Raw genomic sequence first — 16,457 nt, 5'->3', positions numbered from 1 at the left:
TTGCAAATGTGGACACGTAAAATATCGTTAATTACTCAAACTGAAAATAAATAAATCGAAATAAAATCTAAGATCGCTGTTTTGATTGACAGGTTATTTGACGAATGACATCACATCGCCACTGACCACTGTGGACCAATCACAGGAGATTTTTCAGACAGCTAAGCAAAGCCGGAAACACGTCGACCTAGGCTTCAAAGTAAAAGCTCGACAAAAATTGACTTACACCTGATAGCGCAGTGACATTTAGCGTTTCTCGTCGTTTATCTACCTGTTACGGAGATTTGTATTTTCTGTGAGTATATGCTGATCCTCCAGTTCTGGACTTTTGCAACAGACCGCATTTGGTGTTGGAAATCCTGACTGAAACAGTGGTGTCGTCGGTCTCCGTGTCCAGTTTTCAGCCTCCCTCCTCCATCATGGCGGCCGCTGTCCGCCTCCTTCCCACCGTCACGTTCGCGCTGCTGTCCGCTTTTCCCGCCGCGGTGTCCTCGCGCCGAGACGTGCTCGAGCTCGGGCACGCGGACTTCGACTACCTGGCCGCGGAGCACGAGACCATGCTGGTGAAGTTCTACGCTCCATGGTAACGGAGGGGTGTTAGCTTAGCATCCTTAGCTTAGCGGATGATGGAGGACTGATGTTAGAACCTGTTATTCATCCGTCAAATTTACCGTTATTTAACTTTATTTCTATTTTCTCCAGGTGCGGTCACTGTAAGAAATTAGCTCCGGAGTTTGAGAAAGCAGCGACCAGACTGAAGGGAACCGTGCAGTTAGCTAAGGTACATCAACTTGAGAAGGACTGTCACTGCACATCTTTCAGTTCAATGTTTTAGGTGTGAAGTTGGTGTAATTTAATTACATTTAGTCATTTGGCAGACGCTTTTATCTAAAGCCACTTACAAGGGTAGGGGGTCTTGCCTAAGGACCCCTACTGGAGGTAGACCACAGCTGGGATTAAAACCCCAGTCTCCCACATGGAAGGTGGTGATGATACCACTACACTAACCAGCCTTGATAGGTGACATTTTTTCATTGACAGTGAGTCTACCTTTGTTACTTAAAGGGCTCATGTTATGCATCTAATGGTTTGATGTTAAGTATGTACTATATTGAACATGGGTGCTTCACAGCTGTATAGTCTGAGGCTTTGTACACTGTGCTAAACACTATGCTATCTGTTCTGGCTCAGTCAGCGTCCCTCCCAGGTTAGCTTCCATGGCTGGCCTGAGGGGGTGTGTAGGAATATCAACCTACTCCGCACCACTCAAACCAGCACTACTCATGGCTGCTACAGCGACACTAGCCGACACACACCTGAACAAACGAGCTGCCCTGTCCACAACCGCCTCGGCAGCACTAGCATCAGGAGTGGCAAGCTCCAGCCCGAGTACCTGTGCAGACATGTCACGCAGAAAGTGTTGTCAGCTGTGGAGAAGGGGGGGGGGGGGGTTACTCTTAAACCATAAAACCACAACAGTTACAGTTGCTGGACAAAAACAGACTTGGAGTGATGTTTTTATCTGTTCACACACTTCATGGAGCCCCATTAGCCTACCACTTTTTTTTCACCTGTCTTGGTTAGGCCTTCTAGCTAATCAAGTTAGATAGAAGGCCTGTACTGGGGTTCAGCTGGATGGATTTTCACTTTTTTAACTTAAAAGTGATATAGTCTTTTATGACCAATTCAATTCAGTTTTATTTGTATAGCGCCAATTTACAACAGAAGTTATCTCAAGGCACTTTACAGTGTTTAAGGTTTAAGACTTTACAGAAAATATATATACAAAAAATTATAGAGAAAACCCAACAATCCCATTTGAGCAAGCTTTAGGCAACAGTGGAGAGGAAAAACTCCCTTTAGAGGAAGAAACCTCCAGCAGAACCAGGCTCATAGTGGGCGGCCATCTGCCTCGACCGGTTGGGGTGAGTGGAAAGAGAAGAGAGAAAAGAACATCAGGCACAAAAACAACAACAACAACAAGCAGCAAGAACATTGGGCAGGTCAACTGGATACTGGAGATGTACAGCTCCAGGCCGAGGATATCTGCAGAAGAATACAGAGAGAGGGAGACAGAGAGGAGGAAACGCAACTACAGGGGAGAGAAGACACAAAGTTAATGACATGCAATGGTGGCATTTGCATTGATACAGGAGAAAGGAGAGAGGAGAGGAGCTCAGTTTATCAGTAGAGGTCCCCCAGCAGACTAACCTATATCAGCATAACTAAGAGATGGTTCAGAGTCACCTGATCCATCTCTAACTATAAGCTTTATAAAAAAGGAAAGTTTGAAGTCTAGTCTTAAATGTGGAGATGGTGTCTGCCTCCTGAACCTTAACTGGGAGATGGTTCCACAGGAGAGGGGCTTGGTAGCTAAAGGCTCTGCCTCCCATTCTACATTTGGAAACTCTAGGAACCACAAGTAAACCTGCAGTCTGCTTGGAAGATATGGAACTATGAGGTCTTTAAGATAAGATGGAGCCTGATTATTAAGGGATTTATAAGTGAGGAGAAGAATTTTAAATTCAATTCTGGATTTTACAGGGAGCCAATGGAGAGAAGCGTTGGAGAAATATGATCTCTCTTGCTAATTCCAGTCAGAACTCTGGCTGCAGCATTTTGGATTACCGGAGGCTTTTTAATGAGTTATTGGGACATCCTATTAATAAGGAATTACAATAGTCCAGTCTGGAAGTAACAAATGCATGGACTAGTTTTTCAGTATCACTTTGGGACAGGATGCTCCTAATTTTAACTTTAATGTTTCTTAGGTGAAAAAAAGGCAGTTCTAGAGATTTCTTTGATGTATGAAGTGAAGGAGATATCCTGATCAAAGATGACTCAGAGATTTCTTACAGTATTACTTGAGGCCAGTACTAAGTCATCAATGGTGAGAACGTGATTAGACATAGTGCCTCTGAGATTTTTAGGCCCAAACAGTATAACCTCTGTCTTGTCTGGATTTAGGAGAAGGAAATTGGAGGACATCCACGTCTTTATGTCTTTTAAGCATACCTGAAGTTTGACTAATTGATTAGTTTCTCCTGGTTTCATAGATAAATATAGCTGGGTATCATCTGCATAACAATGGAAATTTATAGAGTGTTTCCTAATAATATTGCCTAAAGGGGACATATATAAAGTGAAAAGAATCGGTCCAAGCACAGATCCCTGTGGAACTCCATAGCTGACTTTGCTGTGCATGGAAGATTCATCATTAACATGTACAAACTGAAATCTATCTGATAGATATGATTTAAACCACTCTAGTGCTGTTCATTTGATTCCAAAGACATGTTCCAGTCTGTGTAATAAAATGTTGTGATCTATAGTGTCGAATGCAGCACTAAGATCTAACATGACGAGTATAGAGAGTAGACCACTGTCTCATGCTAATAGAAGATCATTAGTAACCTTTACCAGTGCTGTTTCTGTACTATGATGTACTCTAAATCCTGACTGGAAATCTTCATACAAGTTATTGCTACGCAGGTGGTCGTACAATTGCTTAGAAACTGTCTTTTTAAGGATTTTAGAGATAAAGGGCAGATTGGATATTGGTCTATAATTCACTAAGACCCCTGAGTCCAGAGTAGGCTTTTTGAGCAGGGGCTTGACTACAGCAACCTTAAAAGCCTGTTGTACGTAGCCTATTTGTAAAGATAGATTGATCTGATCTAATATGGACGTGCTGATCAAAGGTAAGACCAAAGTCCTAGAGTAAAAAAATGTATCCTATATTAAGCAGAATATGGTCACTTTAATTTAATTTTATAGATTCATAGCTGCTGGTTCACCTGCAGACTCAGACTCACCTGTCTCTTCTTACCTGCCTCAGGTAGACTGTACTGCACACTCAGAAACCTGTGCTCGTTTTGGGGTCTCAGGTTACCCAACTCTCAAGATCTTCAGGTATGGACGAGACTCTGCCCCCTATGAAGGACCTCGCACTGCAGGTAAAAATCACATATATAAACATACGAAGTTGGATGCTGTGCATAGTCTTTTGTGTTAACTGTGTGTGTGTCAGAGGGAATTTACCACTACATGAAGAAACAGACTGGCCCAGACTCTGTTCATCTGAAGACTGAGGAAGACCTGAAGACCTTTGTCAACAACTACGATGCCAGCATCGTCGGTACGACTCTAATCCTCTTGTTTATTCAGATGGTACTTTACTGTACTTTGTTTGTCCTGAACGCAACAGGGTTAGGTTACTGTGTTTTTTGGTTAGTTCCACATTTTGACTCATTAATGTTATGTCGTGTGATGTTCTAGCAGAGGGACGGACAGCCTCATTGAGAGTTCAGGTGGGAATAAACAGCAGTTGAAGTCAGGGACAGACTGTAGTTGCAGATTGTGGTCAAACTGGGACGTCTGTTTGTCCGAGCCAGCATCAGATCTACAGAAAAACTGAGCCATCATTGATGGCTGCAAAGGTTTGTAAATTCTGATTGGTCATATGTTGAAATTTCCATAGACAAACACTGATTGATTGACTTGCGATCAGAATGGGCTGGGTTTTAAGCTCAATTAGCCAATCAGTCTGACATATCCGATTCTGTGCCCATCACATGTAAAAACATGATGGCTCGCGTCACACAGGAGAGCTAGTGGGGCTGTGAGAATTTCCGCTCCCTGCTGTTTGCCCTCTTTGCCCCCCTGCGTAAAGCCATCATTCTGGGTCAGGATGAGCCAGTTATCATTGTCCTACATTTAGCCACATTCATCTTACCCTCTACCTTAACAAGCATTCCAGGGCCAGATGCCAAGAAGCATCCCCACAGCATGATGCTGCCACCACCGTGTTTCACAGTAGTTTGGATAATGCTTTTGTGGTGATGTTGAGTGTGTTTGGTTTGCGTTAAACATAGCGTCCTGTCTGATGGATAAAAAGCACCATTTTGGTCTTATCAGACCAAAGAACCCTCTTCCACTGGACTATGGAGTCTTTCATATACCTATTGTTTAACTCAAGTCGTGATTTAACATGAGTTTTCTTCAACAGTGTCTTTCTCCTTGCCACACTCCAATAAAGCTTTGACTGGTGAAGAACCCAGGTCAACAGTTGTATGTACAGTCTCTCCTATCCTAGTTTCTGAAGCTTGTAACTCCCTCAGAGTAGTCATCGGTGTGTTAGTGGCCTTTCTCACTACTCTCCTTCTTGCTCGGTCGCTCAGTTTGTGTGGACGGCCTGTTCTAGGCAGATTCAGACATGTGCCATATTCCTTCCATTTCTTGATGATGGATTTCACTGAACTCTGGGGGATATTCAGTTGGAGATTTTTTTGTATTCATCCCATGATGGTTTTCAATGACCTGTTCTCAGAGTTGCTGGAAGTGTTCTTTTGGTGATAATGGTAGCCAGGAAAACTGATTAACCATTGACTGTGTCTGGAAGGTCTCCAGACTCCAGCAGTAGTGTGGACTCATTATTAAGTAAAGGAAAAACAGGAAGACCTAGTAATGCAGATCCAAAGCGTAAACAAAACAGCACTTATTTCTATTTTCCTACTGCTCACTCAGCGCAGACAGTTTGTAGCTACTTCTAATCCACAGAATGTCTGATGAAAAGCAGTAAATGGTGCTGGTGGTGTTATCAGCCAATCAGCCTTCCACAACCATTTACATTTACATTTTAGTCATTTAGCAGACGCTTTTATCCAAAGCGACTTACAAGTCATTACAAGGTACAAAGGTAGGCAGGGTGAGCGTGAGGAGGACACGGACCCCTACTGGTGTTAGGCCACAGCTGGGATTTGAACCCCAGTCTCCCACATGGGAGGCGGTGATGTTACCACTACACTAACCAGCCGCCCAATGTTCTACGACCAATCTTCTGGTTGTAGAAGAAGGTGTGCAGTGATCTTCTGTACAGCTAATCCAAGTGTGTCCTGACTAAAGGAGTGTTCCTCTGTCTCAGGTGTGTTCTCAGGTCCTGACAGCTCTCTTCTGGCAGAGTATCTGAAAGCTGCAGGTTTGCTGAGGGAACAGTTCAGATTTGCTCACACCACAGACCTAAAGCTGGGAGAAGAACACGGAGTCACTTCTGAGTGAGTTCAAACACACACACGAGTGGAGCATGTAAAAGACAGAAACTCCCAGAAACTATGTGAAGGTAGAGTGACCAGGGTCAGGAGTTAAGCCTTACTTATGAGCTTCCCTCTGTCAGATCCAGAACTGAAGTCTTAAAGATGATCCTGGTCTTTTATGGGTGTTTTTAGGACTGTGTTGCTGTTCAGACCCCCCCGACTCGACAACATGTTTGAGGACAGCGTTGTCGCCTTCACAGATTATCTGACCATCAGTTCTCTGAGACGCTTCGTCAGGGATCACATGTAGGTTTTCTCTTCCAGTCACAGTCAGAGTTTGGGGGAACTGCAGCTCCACCTCACCTGGCTACCTGTCTGTCTGTCTGTCTGTCCACCTGTTTGCAGTTATGGTCTGTGTCCTCACATGACTCTGGAGAACAGAGACCGTCTCAGGGTTCGCGACCTGCTGACGGCGTACTATGACCTGGACTACCACCACAACATCAGGGGCTCCAACTACTGGAGGAACAGGTGACGTCCAGGTAAATACACACTCAACCTCCCTGTAACCTGAGGACAGGTGTATTTAAACCCCATGCCTGTTTCCTGTTACCAGGGTGATGAAGGTGGTATCTAAATATGCCAGACGGGGCTTAACATTCTCAGTAGCTAATAAGAAGGACTTCCTGTCTGAGCTGGAGGACGACTTTGGTTTGGGAACGTCAGACGGAGGAGAGCTGCCGTTCATCACGATCCGGAGCAAACTGGGCCACAAGTACACAATGAGAGAGGAGTTCACGTACGTAGCCGGGCTAAACTGGGCCAAACCAGTGTAACCAGGACTGGAGATCAATCTAGTTTTTTGTGTCTGAATGTAATCATTAAAACATGTTGAGCCAATTAGATTACAGTGATACATGGTTAATAATCAGATTACTGAAGTCAACGTGTTTATTTCAGGAGGGACGGTCGGTCCTTGGAAAGGTTTTTAGACGATTACTTCGCAGGTCGACTCAAAAGCTACGTCAAGTCCGAACCTGTACCTGAGAGAAACTCTGCAGCTGTAAAGGTAGGACTTTTAAAACTACTGAACCCCTCTCTGTGACCTCTGCCCCCCCCCCCCCCCCCCCCTTTGTGACCTCTGACCTCTATTTGGTTCTGCAGGTGGTAGTTGCCGAGTCCTTCGACGACATTGTTAATGATTCAGATAAAGATGTTCTGATCCAGTTTTACTCTCCGTCCTGCCCACACTGCAAGAAACTGGAGCCGGTCTACAGAGAACTAGCCGACACGGTACGTTCACCATCATCATAATCAGTGAACACGTTACTAAGTAAGAAGCAGCTGTCAGCTGGTAAAGGGTTAAAATCAGCTCCACCTCCAACCACCGTGTTTTTAATGCCACTCTGGTCTGTCTGTTCCTCAGCTGTATTCAGATCCCAACATCGTCATCGCCAAGATGAACGCCGTAGATAACGATGTGCCGCCGGGCTACGATGTTCAGGGGTGAGGACGAGTCAGAACTTCAACTCATCTGTCGCTAACACGGCCTGTCTCTCTCTCTCTCTAACGCAACCTTTTACTCTCTCTCTCTCTCTCTCCCTCGAACGCAAAGCACTTTTATCTCGCTCTCTGCTCGCCTCTCTAGTCGCCCGCATAAGCACTCTCGAGGCCCGTCCTCAAAGGTCCGAGTCCCCTGGAGACTCCTCCTCGTCGCCCCCGCTCTCAACGCGGCCCCGCGAGACTCCCGCCCCCGCGCCCTCGAGCGCCCCCCCCCTCTCTCTCCCTCTCTAATCTCTCGATCTCCTCGCACCCTTCCCTCCCTCTCTCCCTCTCTCCTCTCCCTCTCTCTCCCCCTCTCTCTCTCCTCTCCCTCCTCTCCTCTCCCTCCCCTCTCCCACCCCCAACCCCTTACCCTCTCCTCTCTCTCTCCCCCCCTCCCTCTCCCCCTCTCCCTCCCCTCCCCCTCTCCCCCTCCCCCCCCCCCCCCCCCCCCCCCCCCCCCCCCCCCCCCCCCCCCCCCCCACCCCCCCCCCCCCCCCCCCCTCCCCCCCCCTCTCCCCTCCCCTCCCCCCCCTCCCTCCCCCCCCCCCCCCCCTCTCTCTCTCCAACGCTGTCTGTCTCTCTCTCTAACATACTGCCTGTCTGTCTCCTGTGTCTCTAACACTGCCTGTCTCTCTCTCTGTCTCTCTCTAACGCTTCCTGTCTCTCTCTCTCTGTCTCTCCTTCAGGTATCCGACCATTTATTTTGCTCCCGTGGGGAAGAAGGACGAACCAATACGATACGAAGTAATGCAAAACAACAAAGTCTGGTCTTATCTTGGTCAAAGTACGAGGGGTCAGGTGATTTGACGGTCACATGACGTCTCTCCTTCTGTGTTTCAGGGTGGTCGGGAGGTCCAAGATTTTCTAAAGTTCCTAAAGCGCGAAGCGAGTCACAGTCTGGCTTTCAGCGGCTCCAAGGACGAACTGTGACATGTCTTCGTCCTCCAGTCTGGTCTGAGCAGCTGGTCCCTATGACCGTGCACAGAGAGACATGTATGGACTGGAGTCCCGATCCCGCTGACAGACCTGGACCTGAATGTGGGCCACCATTGTCACAAATACACCTGTCCATCACAATGTCATACATGACATCACCAGGCTGTCAGCTGATTTGTTTAGAAATAATCTATCTAGCTTATTATTTATTTATTTATTTATTTATTTATTTATTTATTATGACTCTGAGTGCATAATGGGAAATTTTGTGATACTGGATTTGTGCATCTGTTTTTTTTTTTTTCCCCTAAAGATTTTTACATGTGGTTAAAAGTGGTTTTGCAGCTCTTAATTACCTCTCAGAACAATTTCACAAAATAATTTATGATGGAAAAAGAAAATTTACATTTAGCTTTTATCCAAAGCGAAAGGAGGTCTTGCCTAAGAACCCCTACTGGAAGTAGGCCACAGCCGGTATTTGGATCCCGGTCTCCCACATGGAGAGCAACAAAAAATGAGAATCAAATACAATCAGTCCCTTTGTGCTAACATTCAAAGATTCAAATGTCTGAGACATTTCATAAACAGACTTGGTTTATGTTACGTTATCTGATATTTGGTATAAAATATGTCGCTGTTTATGGCAGTAACTTAAATATTTCTACTAACCTGTAGTATCAGATGAAACCTGACGGTGCCGATATTCTGCTTCTTATTTGCTCCTGTTGCCTTTAGAGGAATTAACTAGAGGAATTACTGACATTCCTGAATTTAGCGTAATAAATCTGTAGACAGTGACACAAGCGCTGATGCATGTTTATCTCCACCGATAAAGGGATTTCTGTCACTGTGATGTTTTCTGTTTGTTCATTCACTTTTCAAATGAACTGTTGTAAAATTGGAACTCTGTTGAACCAATTTGTGACACAGTCCTTTTGTAGAAAGTCTGAGGCAACGCTGTGTAAATTTCACATTTCAATATAAAACTTATTTTTCCATCCTGTTGCAACAGGGATTTCCTATGAAAGACAAAATTCACAGTTTTTATTTTAACTTTATGTACAAAACTAACTTCTTTTATTGATGTTGCCATCTGTGGGCTTTATATTCAGCGTGTCAGTGTTGTTCTTTATATCTGAATATTAGATGTCACCTGGGCCTTCCTACTGTTATTTTACAGTTTCCACTGCAAAGCTCTGCGGGGGATATTTAATAAAACTCTGAGTGGTACAGAAAATGTCTACTTACTGATTTAACTTGCCACAGAGAAAACAGTGAAAAGGTTCACAGAAAACATTTTATTATTATTCAGTTGTTTTATTTACCAATAGTGGGATAGACCTTCACTAAATTACCATACCTGACCGATGTAGTCAGGACGTCTCAGTGTTTACTGCTATGATATACTTTATTGATCCCCTGGGGGATGGTTGGACAGCTGCTTAACTATATATATTGGCCCCACTAAAGGTTTTGTTGTCTTATCTAAGGAAGAACTAGGAATCGAACCACCGACCCTGAGCACCTGAGAAACACTAGAGAAACCGCACTGTGCAGTATTTCCTACTCAAGTTGTGTTTTAACATGACACTGCTGAGACGAAAAAAAAAACGTGGTGAACAATCAATGAATAAGGCAAACTTCTAAAATGCAATTTAAAGTGTATGTAAGTATTTATTATCTATTAAGAATTAATATGATTTAAATATATCTTTTATTTTATGTAGTTAGTCCTTCATACGGGTAAAGTTTATAGCTTTTTAATTCTAGGTAAGAGTAACATTGATGCTAAATCATGAAAAAAGTCAACGGAGTCTGGTCTGGAGTGTTTTCACCATAAAAGGCTGAGCTGTCCCCGAATGATCTCATTCACTTTATTGGTCAACTGACCTGTCTATCACAGTGGTCCTGACAGCTGATTGGTCGGACTGTGCTGTTTCTGCCCTCTCCTCGTGTCTCACAGAACCTTCCAGGCACGCGCTGTCACCATGCTCGGCCAGCAGGTTTTAGTGCTCAGTAAGTATCTTTATCTTTTTTATCACACTGAAGTTAAAACTCGGTTTCAGCTCTGGTCTGTAACGGTTTACTGACTACACACAGCGGGGACCGGATGCTAACCGTCGGCGAGCATGTATTCCTGCGGAGACGTCCAAGCTAGCAGTTAGCATCGTTAGCTCTTGTCCTAACCGTAGAGAGCACGCCGATATGCTAGGCTAAGTTAAGCTAGCTTACCCCGTTACTCAGCATGAAGCTGCCGTTAGCAGCTAACAGCTAGCACAGTGTCGGTTTGGTTTTCAATGTTAAGGTTTCAGCGGCTCACCTTTAATCTGACAGAGTTTAATAAAGATTTCGGAGTTTAATGAGCCACATGTTTTCACGGTTTAAACATTTAGAGCAGATTTAAATCCGTGTCAGTGATTTAGCAGCTAATGTTGCTAATCGTTATAATCCAGTGTAATGATGCTGAAGCTGCCACACCCGCACTGCCCCGCAGCTTTGGTTAAACAGATTTAACCTGAAATCAGCGTTTAGAGACAAAAATCCATATAATGGCATTTTACTGATGAGCGTCGTGTAGAAACAGAGAAGCACATACCTTCTTCATAAATACACGAATGGGGATGGAACATGTTTATGACATGAAAAATCTCTTTGTTGTCTGAGGAGACATTTATACTAATTAAAAGATCATTTGTCTGTTCTGAAACTGTGTTTGCTTATGAGAAAATCTAGATAAAACCAACTATATAATAAAACTATAAAACCTGAACATGGTACCAAGACAGTTTCTAATTTATCTGATAAGAACAGATCTTTGTGTCCAGCTGATATTTTATCACAATTTCATGTTGTATCATCTTTGAACCATAGCAAATAAGTTTCATTAAGTTTTCTAACAGACTGTGTAAACACAGATGTTGTTTATATATAATACATTTACATTTTTGGAAAAGTCAGAAAGGAAAGGGAACAGCTCTTTATCTGGACAAACTGTAGAAACAGCTTAAATATGCTGTTAGTCTGAGCGGTGGACATGAATAAAAAGTAACTTTAACCTGTTGGATTAATTATTCCAGCAGAGTTAATGAACATATCTGCAAAAATCAGTTTCCTGATCTGTTTCAAAATAAAAGCATTGTGTGTGCGTGCTGACAAATAAATGTCCTGTTTCTGTTTCTCTGCAGATCAGAACGTAAAGAGAGAATCGGGACGTAAAGTCCAGACAGGAAACATCAATGCTGCAAAGGTTATTTTATACTTTTATATTTCAGTCTGTTTATACTGTGTGTGTGTTTATCCGTTATCACATTTAGACAAACGGAAGAAATGTCTCTGCTACACAGACTTCACTCTGTGTCTGAACGACTGGTTTAACTGGTGTCTGCGGTCCTGGTGTTTTAGTGTGAAGTTAAACCAGGTGTCAGGCACGTTTGTCTTTAAAGAGTCGGGACATATGACGAGAATCAGTTTGTCAAAAATGTCCTGGTTCATCTAAACCTAATGTAACTGCCAACAGAACCTGCTGCACTCATTATTGTTTTTAGAGTCAGTCGAACTGTCAGGATCCAGGATTAAAACTAAACCACAAAGTGCGTATGTTTCTCAATCTGCAACGGTTTATTGTCTCAAATGTGATTTTGTGTTTCAGACGATAGCAGATGTGATTAGGACCTGTCTCGGCCCCCGGGCCATGATGAAGGTGAGACATCGTCATCCTCATCACACCAAACTTCTGCTTATATCTGATCGTAAATAGTTGGATTTAAACTTGAGGTTCTAAACTGAGTCAGTTGTTGACTTTGGTTCTTAGAGGTCGGACCACATATTAAACATCTGTTTTCAGATATTTGTCAGAACAGTAAAATCCAGACAGAAGAAGCTGTGATGTTTCATTATGAAACGATGATCAATATTTATCAATGTGCCATCTGTGGGCAGATGTTGCTGGACCCCACAGGAGGAATTGTGATGACCAACGATGGAAATGCCATCCTCCGAGAGGTCAGAAATACGACAACAGAGTCAGTTAATGAAACCAGTCACTGTTTGCTTCAACTAATGTCTCTCCACGGTAACAGATTCAGGTCCAGCATCCAGCAGCCAAGTCCATGATAGAGATCAGTCGTACCCAGGACGAGGAGGTGGGAGACGGGACCACGTCCGTCATCATCCTTGGTGAGGAGCACTGATCTGAAGTAGCTACATTTGGTGATTATGTGTAGCGATTGTACACAGGTGTTAATGCTCAACCTGTCTGTGTTCAGCCGGCGAGATGCTGTCTGTGGCTGAGCAGTTCCTGGAGCAGCAGATGCATCCGACTGTCGTCATCGGTGCCTACAGACAGGCTCTGGAGGACATGCTGGACACCCTGAAGGAGATCAGGTACACAGGTTTATACAGTTTGACTGTCTCTCGGCTGTTAGTGAAGTGTTGTCACTGTTCTGTGTTTGATACCTGGACATGAGTCCAGACCGATGTTGCTGAGCAGCAAAATTATGTTTCAAATCAGACTGTGATGCAGCTTTAACTTCCACAAGTGTGACAAACAGAAAGACGACATGACACAAATGAAAAAACTGAATCATCAGGCAGATCAGAGATGTGGAACCAGCAGCAGGTTTATCTTAACATCTCCTGAGATTTAATGAAGCTGTGGAAAACGGATCCGTCAGGTTCTGTAATAAAAACCCGCCTGCTGTTTGGAGAGTTGACTTAACATAGATTGTCAGCAGAGAGGGGACTTTTCAGAAACAAGGTACTCTAAACCCTCCACCTTTGCAGGTGCAGCATCAAACATCTGAATATCAGGAAACTCAATTTTACTGTGTCCAAAAGAACCTTAATATTCATTGAGCATCTTTGAAGGACCAGTGGGCTTTCAGGTCCTGAGGCAGGTTCACTGTCAGAGTGCTGTTCACACTAATTTGTCACATACTTGGATCATCCTTTAACCCTCCGTCCCACAGCACCCCCGTGGACACATCGGACCGCTCCATGATGCTGAAGATCGTCCACTCCGCCATCAACACCAAGGCTCTGAGCCGCTGGTCTGAGCTGGCCTGCGGCATTGCGCTGGATGCCGTTCGCACCGTAGAGCTGGAGGACAGCGGGCGCAAAGAGATTGACATCAAGAAGTACGCCAAGGTGGAGAAGGTACAAGGACTCTACTGCTGTCTTCTTTACCTGACCCCCCAACAGAACAACTAGAATCCAGATGCATTGGTACAAAGATCACATGATGTTTGAGAGCGTGTGACACTGCTGTGAACAAAGCTGAGTGTAGCAGCAGCATTCTGTTTTAGCCTTCACCATTTTAGGAGAGACCAGTGTTGGACCTCTGATTTAATCCTGTCTGGGTTCAGGTTCCAGGTGGGATTATCGAGGACTCGTGTGTGCTGAGAGGAGTTATGCTAAACAAAGATGTGACCCACCCCCGCATGAGACGCATGATCAAAAACCCGCGAATCGTCCTGCTCGACTGTTCCCTGGAGTACAAGAAAGGGGAGAGCCAGGTACGAAACATGCCAGCAACACGCCCTACTGCTGTGACGTGTTCCCTGCTGTTGTTCTGTTTATCATGTTTGTGGTGTGTTCTTCACGTGTGCAGACGGACATAGAGATCAGTAAGGAGGAGGATTTTGCCAGGATCCTGCAGATGGAGGAAGACTACATCCAGCAGATCTGCGAAGACATCATCCGTCTCAAACCAGACCTGGTCTTCACAGAGAAAGGCATCTCAGGTAACACACCTGTTATCACGTGTCTCAGCTGTCCCACAGGTGACTCTGTGCACCACATATGTTTCCTCCAACAGACGCAGTCGGATCGTGTTAATTACAGCTGATGAGGAGCCGCAGACCTGAAAATGAAGTCGGTCGAGGCGTGTGGGGCCAGTAGAGCTGGTCTCACTGACTCTGAAGTCCCTGAAAAGCGAGCAGAACCTCAGGTTTGTTAATGAGCTGTGATAACAAGTCACACACATGTGCTCTGTGTCACAGATCTGGCTCAGCACTACCTGGTGAAGGCCAACATCACCGCCATCCGCCGCGTGAGGAAGACCGACAACAACCGCATCGCCAGGTTAGTTCACAGCTGGCGTCTGTGTCCTCGAGGTCTAACACACATCTTCACGGTGTCCTTCCTCATTAAGCCTGTAGAACCGTTATGTCCGTGTTCCCTGTGCTCGTTGGCGTGTTACCTGTAGATTTCCTGTAAAGCAGTTTCCTGCGTGTCCTTCAGGGCGTGTGGGGCTCGTATTGTCAGCCGGACTGATGAGCTGCGTGAGGAAGACGTGGGTACGGGAGCCGGACTGTTTGAGGTTAAGAAGATCGGGGACGAGTATTTCACGTTTGTCACCGAGTGTAAAGACCCCAAAGCCTGCACCATCCTGCTGAGGGGGGCCAGCAAGGAGATCCTGGCTGTAAGACCTGATCTGCATTCATGTGTAACGTCTAAGACCTTAAACTGGCCTCAGACCTGACTCTGTCTCTGATCCTCAGGAGGTGGAGAGGAACCTGCAGGACGCCATGCAGGTCTGCCGTAACGTGCTGCTGGACCCCTTCCTGCTGCCGGGCGGCGGCGCCACAGAGATGGCTGTGTCTAAGCGTCTGACGGAGCGTTCCCGCTCTCTGACTGGCATCGAACAGTGGCCCTACCGTGCTGTGGCTCAGGCCCTGGAGGTCATCCCCAGAACCCTGATCCAGAACTGTGGAGCCTCCACCATCCGGGTTCTGACGTCTCTGAGGGTATGCTATTGGAAGGTGGACTTCTGCTGAACCGGTGTTGGGCCCGATACTGGTGTCAGCGTCAGTCTACATGAGAACCTGTGGACCCAATTTGTGGTACAGATGTTATTCTGAGTCCTGGTTCTGTTTCTCCCCGTCTCTTCAGGCTAAACACACTCAGGACAACAGCGTGTGTTGGGGTGTGGATGGAGAGACCGGCTGTTTGACCGACATGTCGTCTCTGGGGATCTGGGAGCCGCTCGCTGTTAAAGCTCAGACCTACAAGACCGCTGTAGAGGTCAAGACAAGAACCAGACTGTGTTTCGGACCTCGGTGCAGGAGACGTGGGCTTTCTATAACCTGTTTGTGTCTCTCTGTTTTTCAGACAGCGATCCTGCTGCTGCGCATCGACGACATTGTCTCTGGTCACAAGAAGAAAGACAAAGACGAGCCGATGGGAGGACAGGGAGCCGAGTAGATCCACGTCCGTCCACATGGATCCAGATCTATGTTAGTCACTCAGTGTGAGTGTGTGTGTGTGTGGGTGGGAGGGGGGGGGCATAATAAAGTCCAAGTTAGAAACATGTTTCTGTTCTGTTCATTTTCCCACGTTTTTCACCTGTCGGCGATAACGCCAACAGGAAGCAGGAGTGGATCAGTTACTCTGACTCTACAGTAAGAAGTACAAACATGAAGGAAAAACTAATACTCTGGGATTAGAGTACTTAACTAATTAAATATATCTACAGAAATCAACATGTTGAGGGAAGGGAAACTGAAAGTTTGTGTCGTCGTTTCTCATTTTAAACTGTGCTGATAAAACATTAACTTTTCTAAACATTTGTTACAAAGTGCTTCACAAAAGAGACAAAAACACATGTAGCCCAACAAGATAGAAACTTGAGCAAGCACTAGGCAACAGTAAAGAGGAAAAACTCCCCCTAGAGCAGTGCTTCTCAAATAGTGGGGCGCGCCCCCCTGTGGGCCGTGTGACGCCAGGAAACGTGCTTTTTCGTCGTACTTGAATGTGCGCGTATGAGAGCGGGAGGTTTGAAGTGTAGTGAACAAACCCTCAAGAGACACCAAGGCAAAATATTTAACAGCGACAAAAAGAAAGAGAGGGAGAGAAACGAAAGTCAGCCGAAAGCTAAGACGAGGAAATATGACGAAGGTTATGTAGCGCTTGGCTTGACTACGGTAGGAGAGCCCTCCCAAAGAC

The 16,457-nt window shown here is 45.3% G+C and overlaps 2 protein-coding genes across 3 annotated transcripts; both read left to right on the top strand.

The window, feature by feature from the left end:
* The first annotated feature begins 181 nt into the window (after nucleotides 1–181).
* LOC113155201 (protein disulfide-isomerase A3-like) lies at nucleotides 182–9,750 on the top strand. 2 transcript variants are annotated; one of them, XM_026349781.2, is made up of 14 exons: nucleotides 187–295; nucleotides 398–583; nucleotides 703–781; nucleotides 3,839–3,956; nucleotides 4,031–4,138; nucleotides 5,924–6,053; nucleotides 6,225–6,338; nucleotides 6,438–6,563; nucleotides 6,649–6,831; nucleotides 6,993–7,101; nucleotides 7,197–7,325; nucleotides 7,459–7,538; nucleotides 8,264–8,321; nucleotides 8,418–9,750. In XM_026349781.2, the coding sequence occupies exons 2-14, from the start codon at nucleotides 420–422 to the stop codon at nucleotides 8,505–8,507; spliced, it is 1,488 nt and encodes a 495-aa protein (XP_026205566.1). In that variant the 5' UTR covers nucleotides 187–295; nucleotides 398–419; the 3' UTR covers nucleotides 8,508–9,750. The 2 variants fall into 2 exon arrangements, with proteins under 2 accessions (XP_026205565.1, XP_026205566.1); XM_026349780.2 differs by having other exon boundaries at nucleotides 182–583.
* A 648-nt stretch (nucleotides 9,751–10,398) lies between these two features.
* On the top strand, nucleotides 10,399–15,799 carry cct3 (chaperonin containing TCP1, subunit 3 (gamma)). The gene is made up of 14 exons (XM_026349771.1): nucleotides 10,399–10,529; nucleotides 11,699–11,760; nucleotides 12,163–12,213; nucleotides 12,453–12,515; nucleotides 12,593–12,689; nucleotides 12,779–12,896; nucleotides 13,481–13,667; nucleotides 13,877–14,026; nucleotides 14,122–14,254; nucleotides 14,513–14,594; nucleotides 14,754–14,934; nucleotides 15,014–15,259; nucleotides 15,405–15,536; nucleotides 15,624–15,799. The coding sequence occupies exons 1-14, from the start codon at nucleotides 10,502–10,504 to the stop codon at nucleotides 15,714–15,716; spliced, it is 1,623 nt and encodes a 540-aa protein (XP_026205556.1). The 5' UTR covers nucleotides 10,399–10,501; the 3' UTR covers nucleotides 15,717–15,799.
* The last annotated feature ends 658 nt before the right edge of the window (nucleotides 15,800–16,457 follow it).

The sequence above is a fragment of the Anabas testudineus genome, chromosome 11 (assembly GCF_900324465.2).
Source record: "Anabas testudineus chromosome 11, fAnaTes1.2, whole genome shotgun sequence".
Taxonomy (NCBI): domain Eukaryota; kingdom Metazoa; phylum Chordata; class Actinopteri; order Anabantiformes; family Anabantidae; genus Anabas; species Anabas testudineus.
The sequence above is the reverse complement of the archived record's forward strand: the minus strand, read 5'-3'. Positions and strand labels throughout refer to the sequence as shown.

Excerpts from the sequence above, each read along its gene's own strand:
- cct3 (XM_026349771.1), top strand. The coding sequence starts at position 10,502 with ATGCTCGGCCAGCAGGTTTTAGTGCTCA. Across the intron at positions 12,516-12,592 it reads GAAATGCCATCCTCCGAGAG|ATTCAGGTCCAGCATCCAGC; the intron begins GTCAGAAATACG and ends CCACGGTAACAG. Across the intron at positions 15,537-15,623 it reads CCTACAAGACCGCTGTAGAG|ACAGCGATCCTGCTGCTGCG; the intron begins GTCAAGACAAGA and ends TCTGTTTTTCAG.
- LOC113155201 (XM_026349780.2), top strand. The coding sequence starts at position 420 with ATGGCGGCCGCTGTCCGCCTCCTTCCCACCGTCACGTTCGCGCTGCTG. Across the intron at positions 7,326-7,458 it reads ACAGAGAACTAGCCGACACG|CTGTATTCAGATCCCAACAT; the intron begins GTACGTTCACCA and ends TCTGTTCCTCAG. Across the intron at positions 7,539-8,263 it reads CCGGGCTACGATGTTCAGGG|GTATCCGACCATTTATTTTG; the intron begins GTGAGGACGAGT and ends TCTCTCCTTCAG.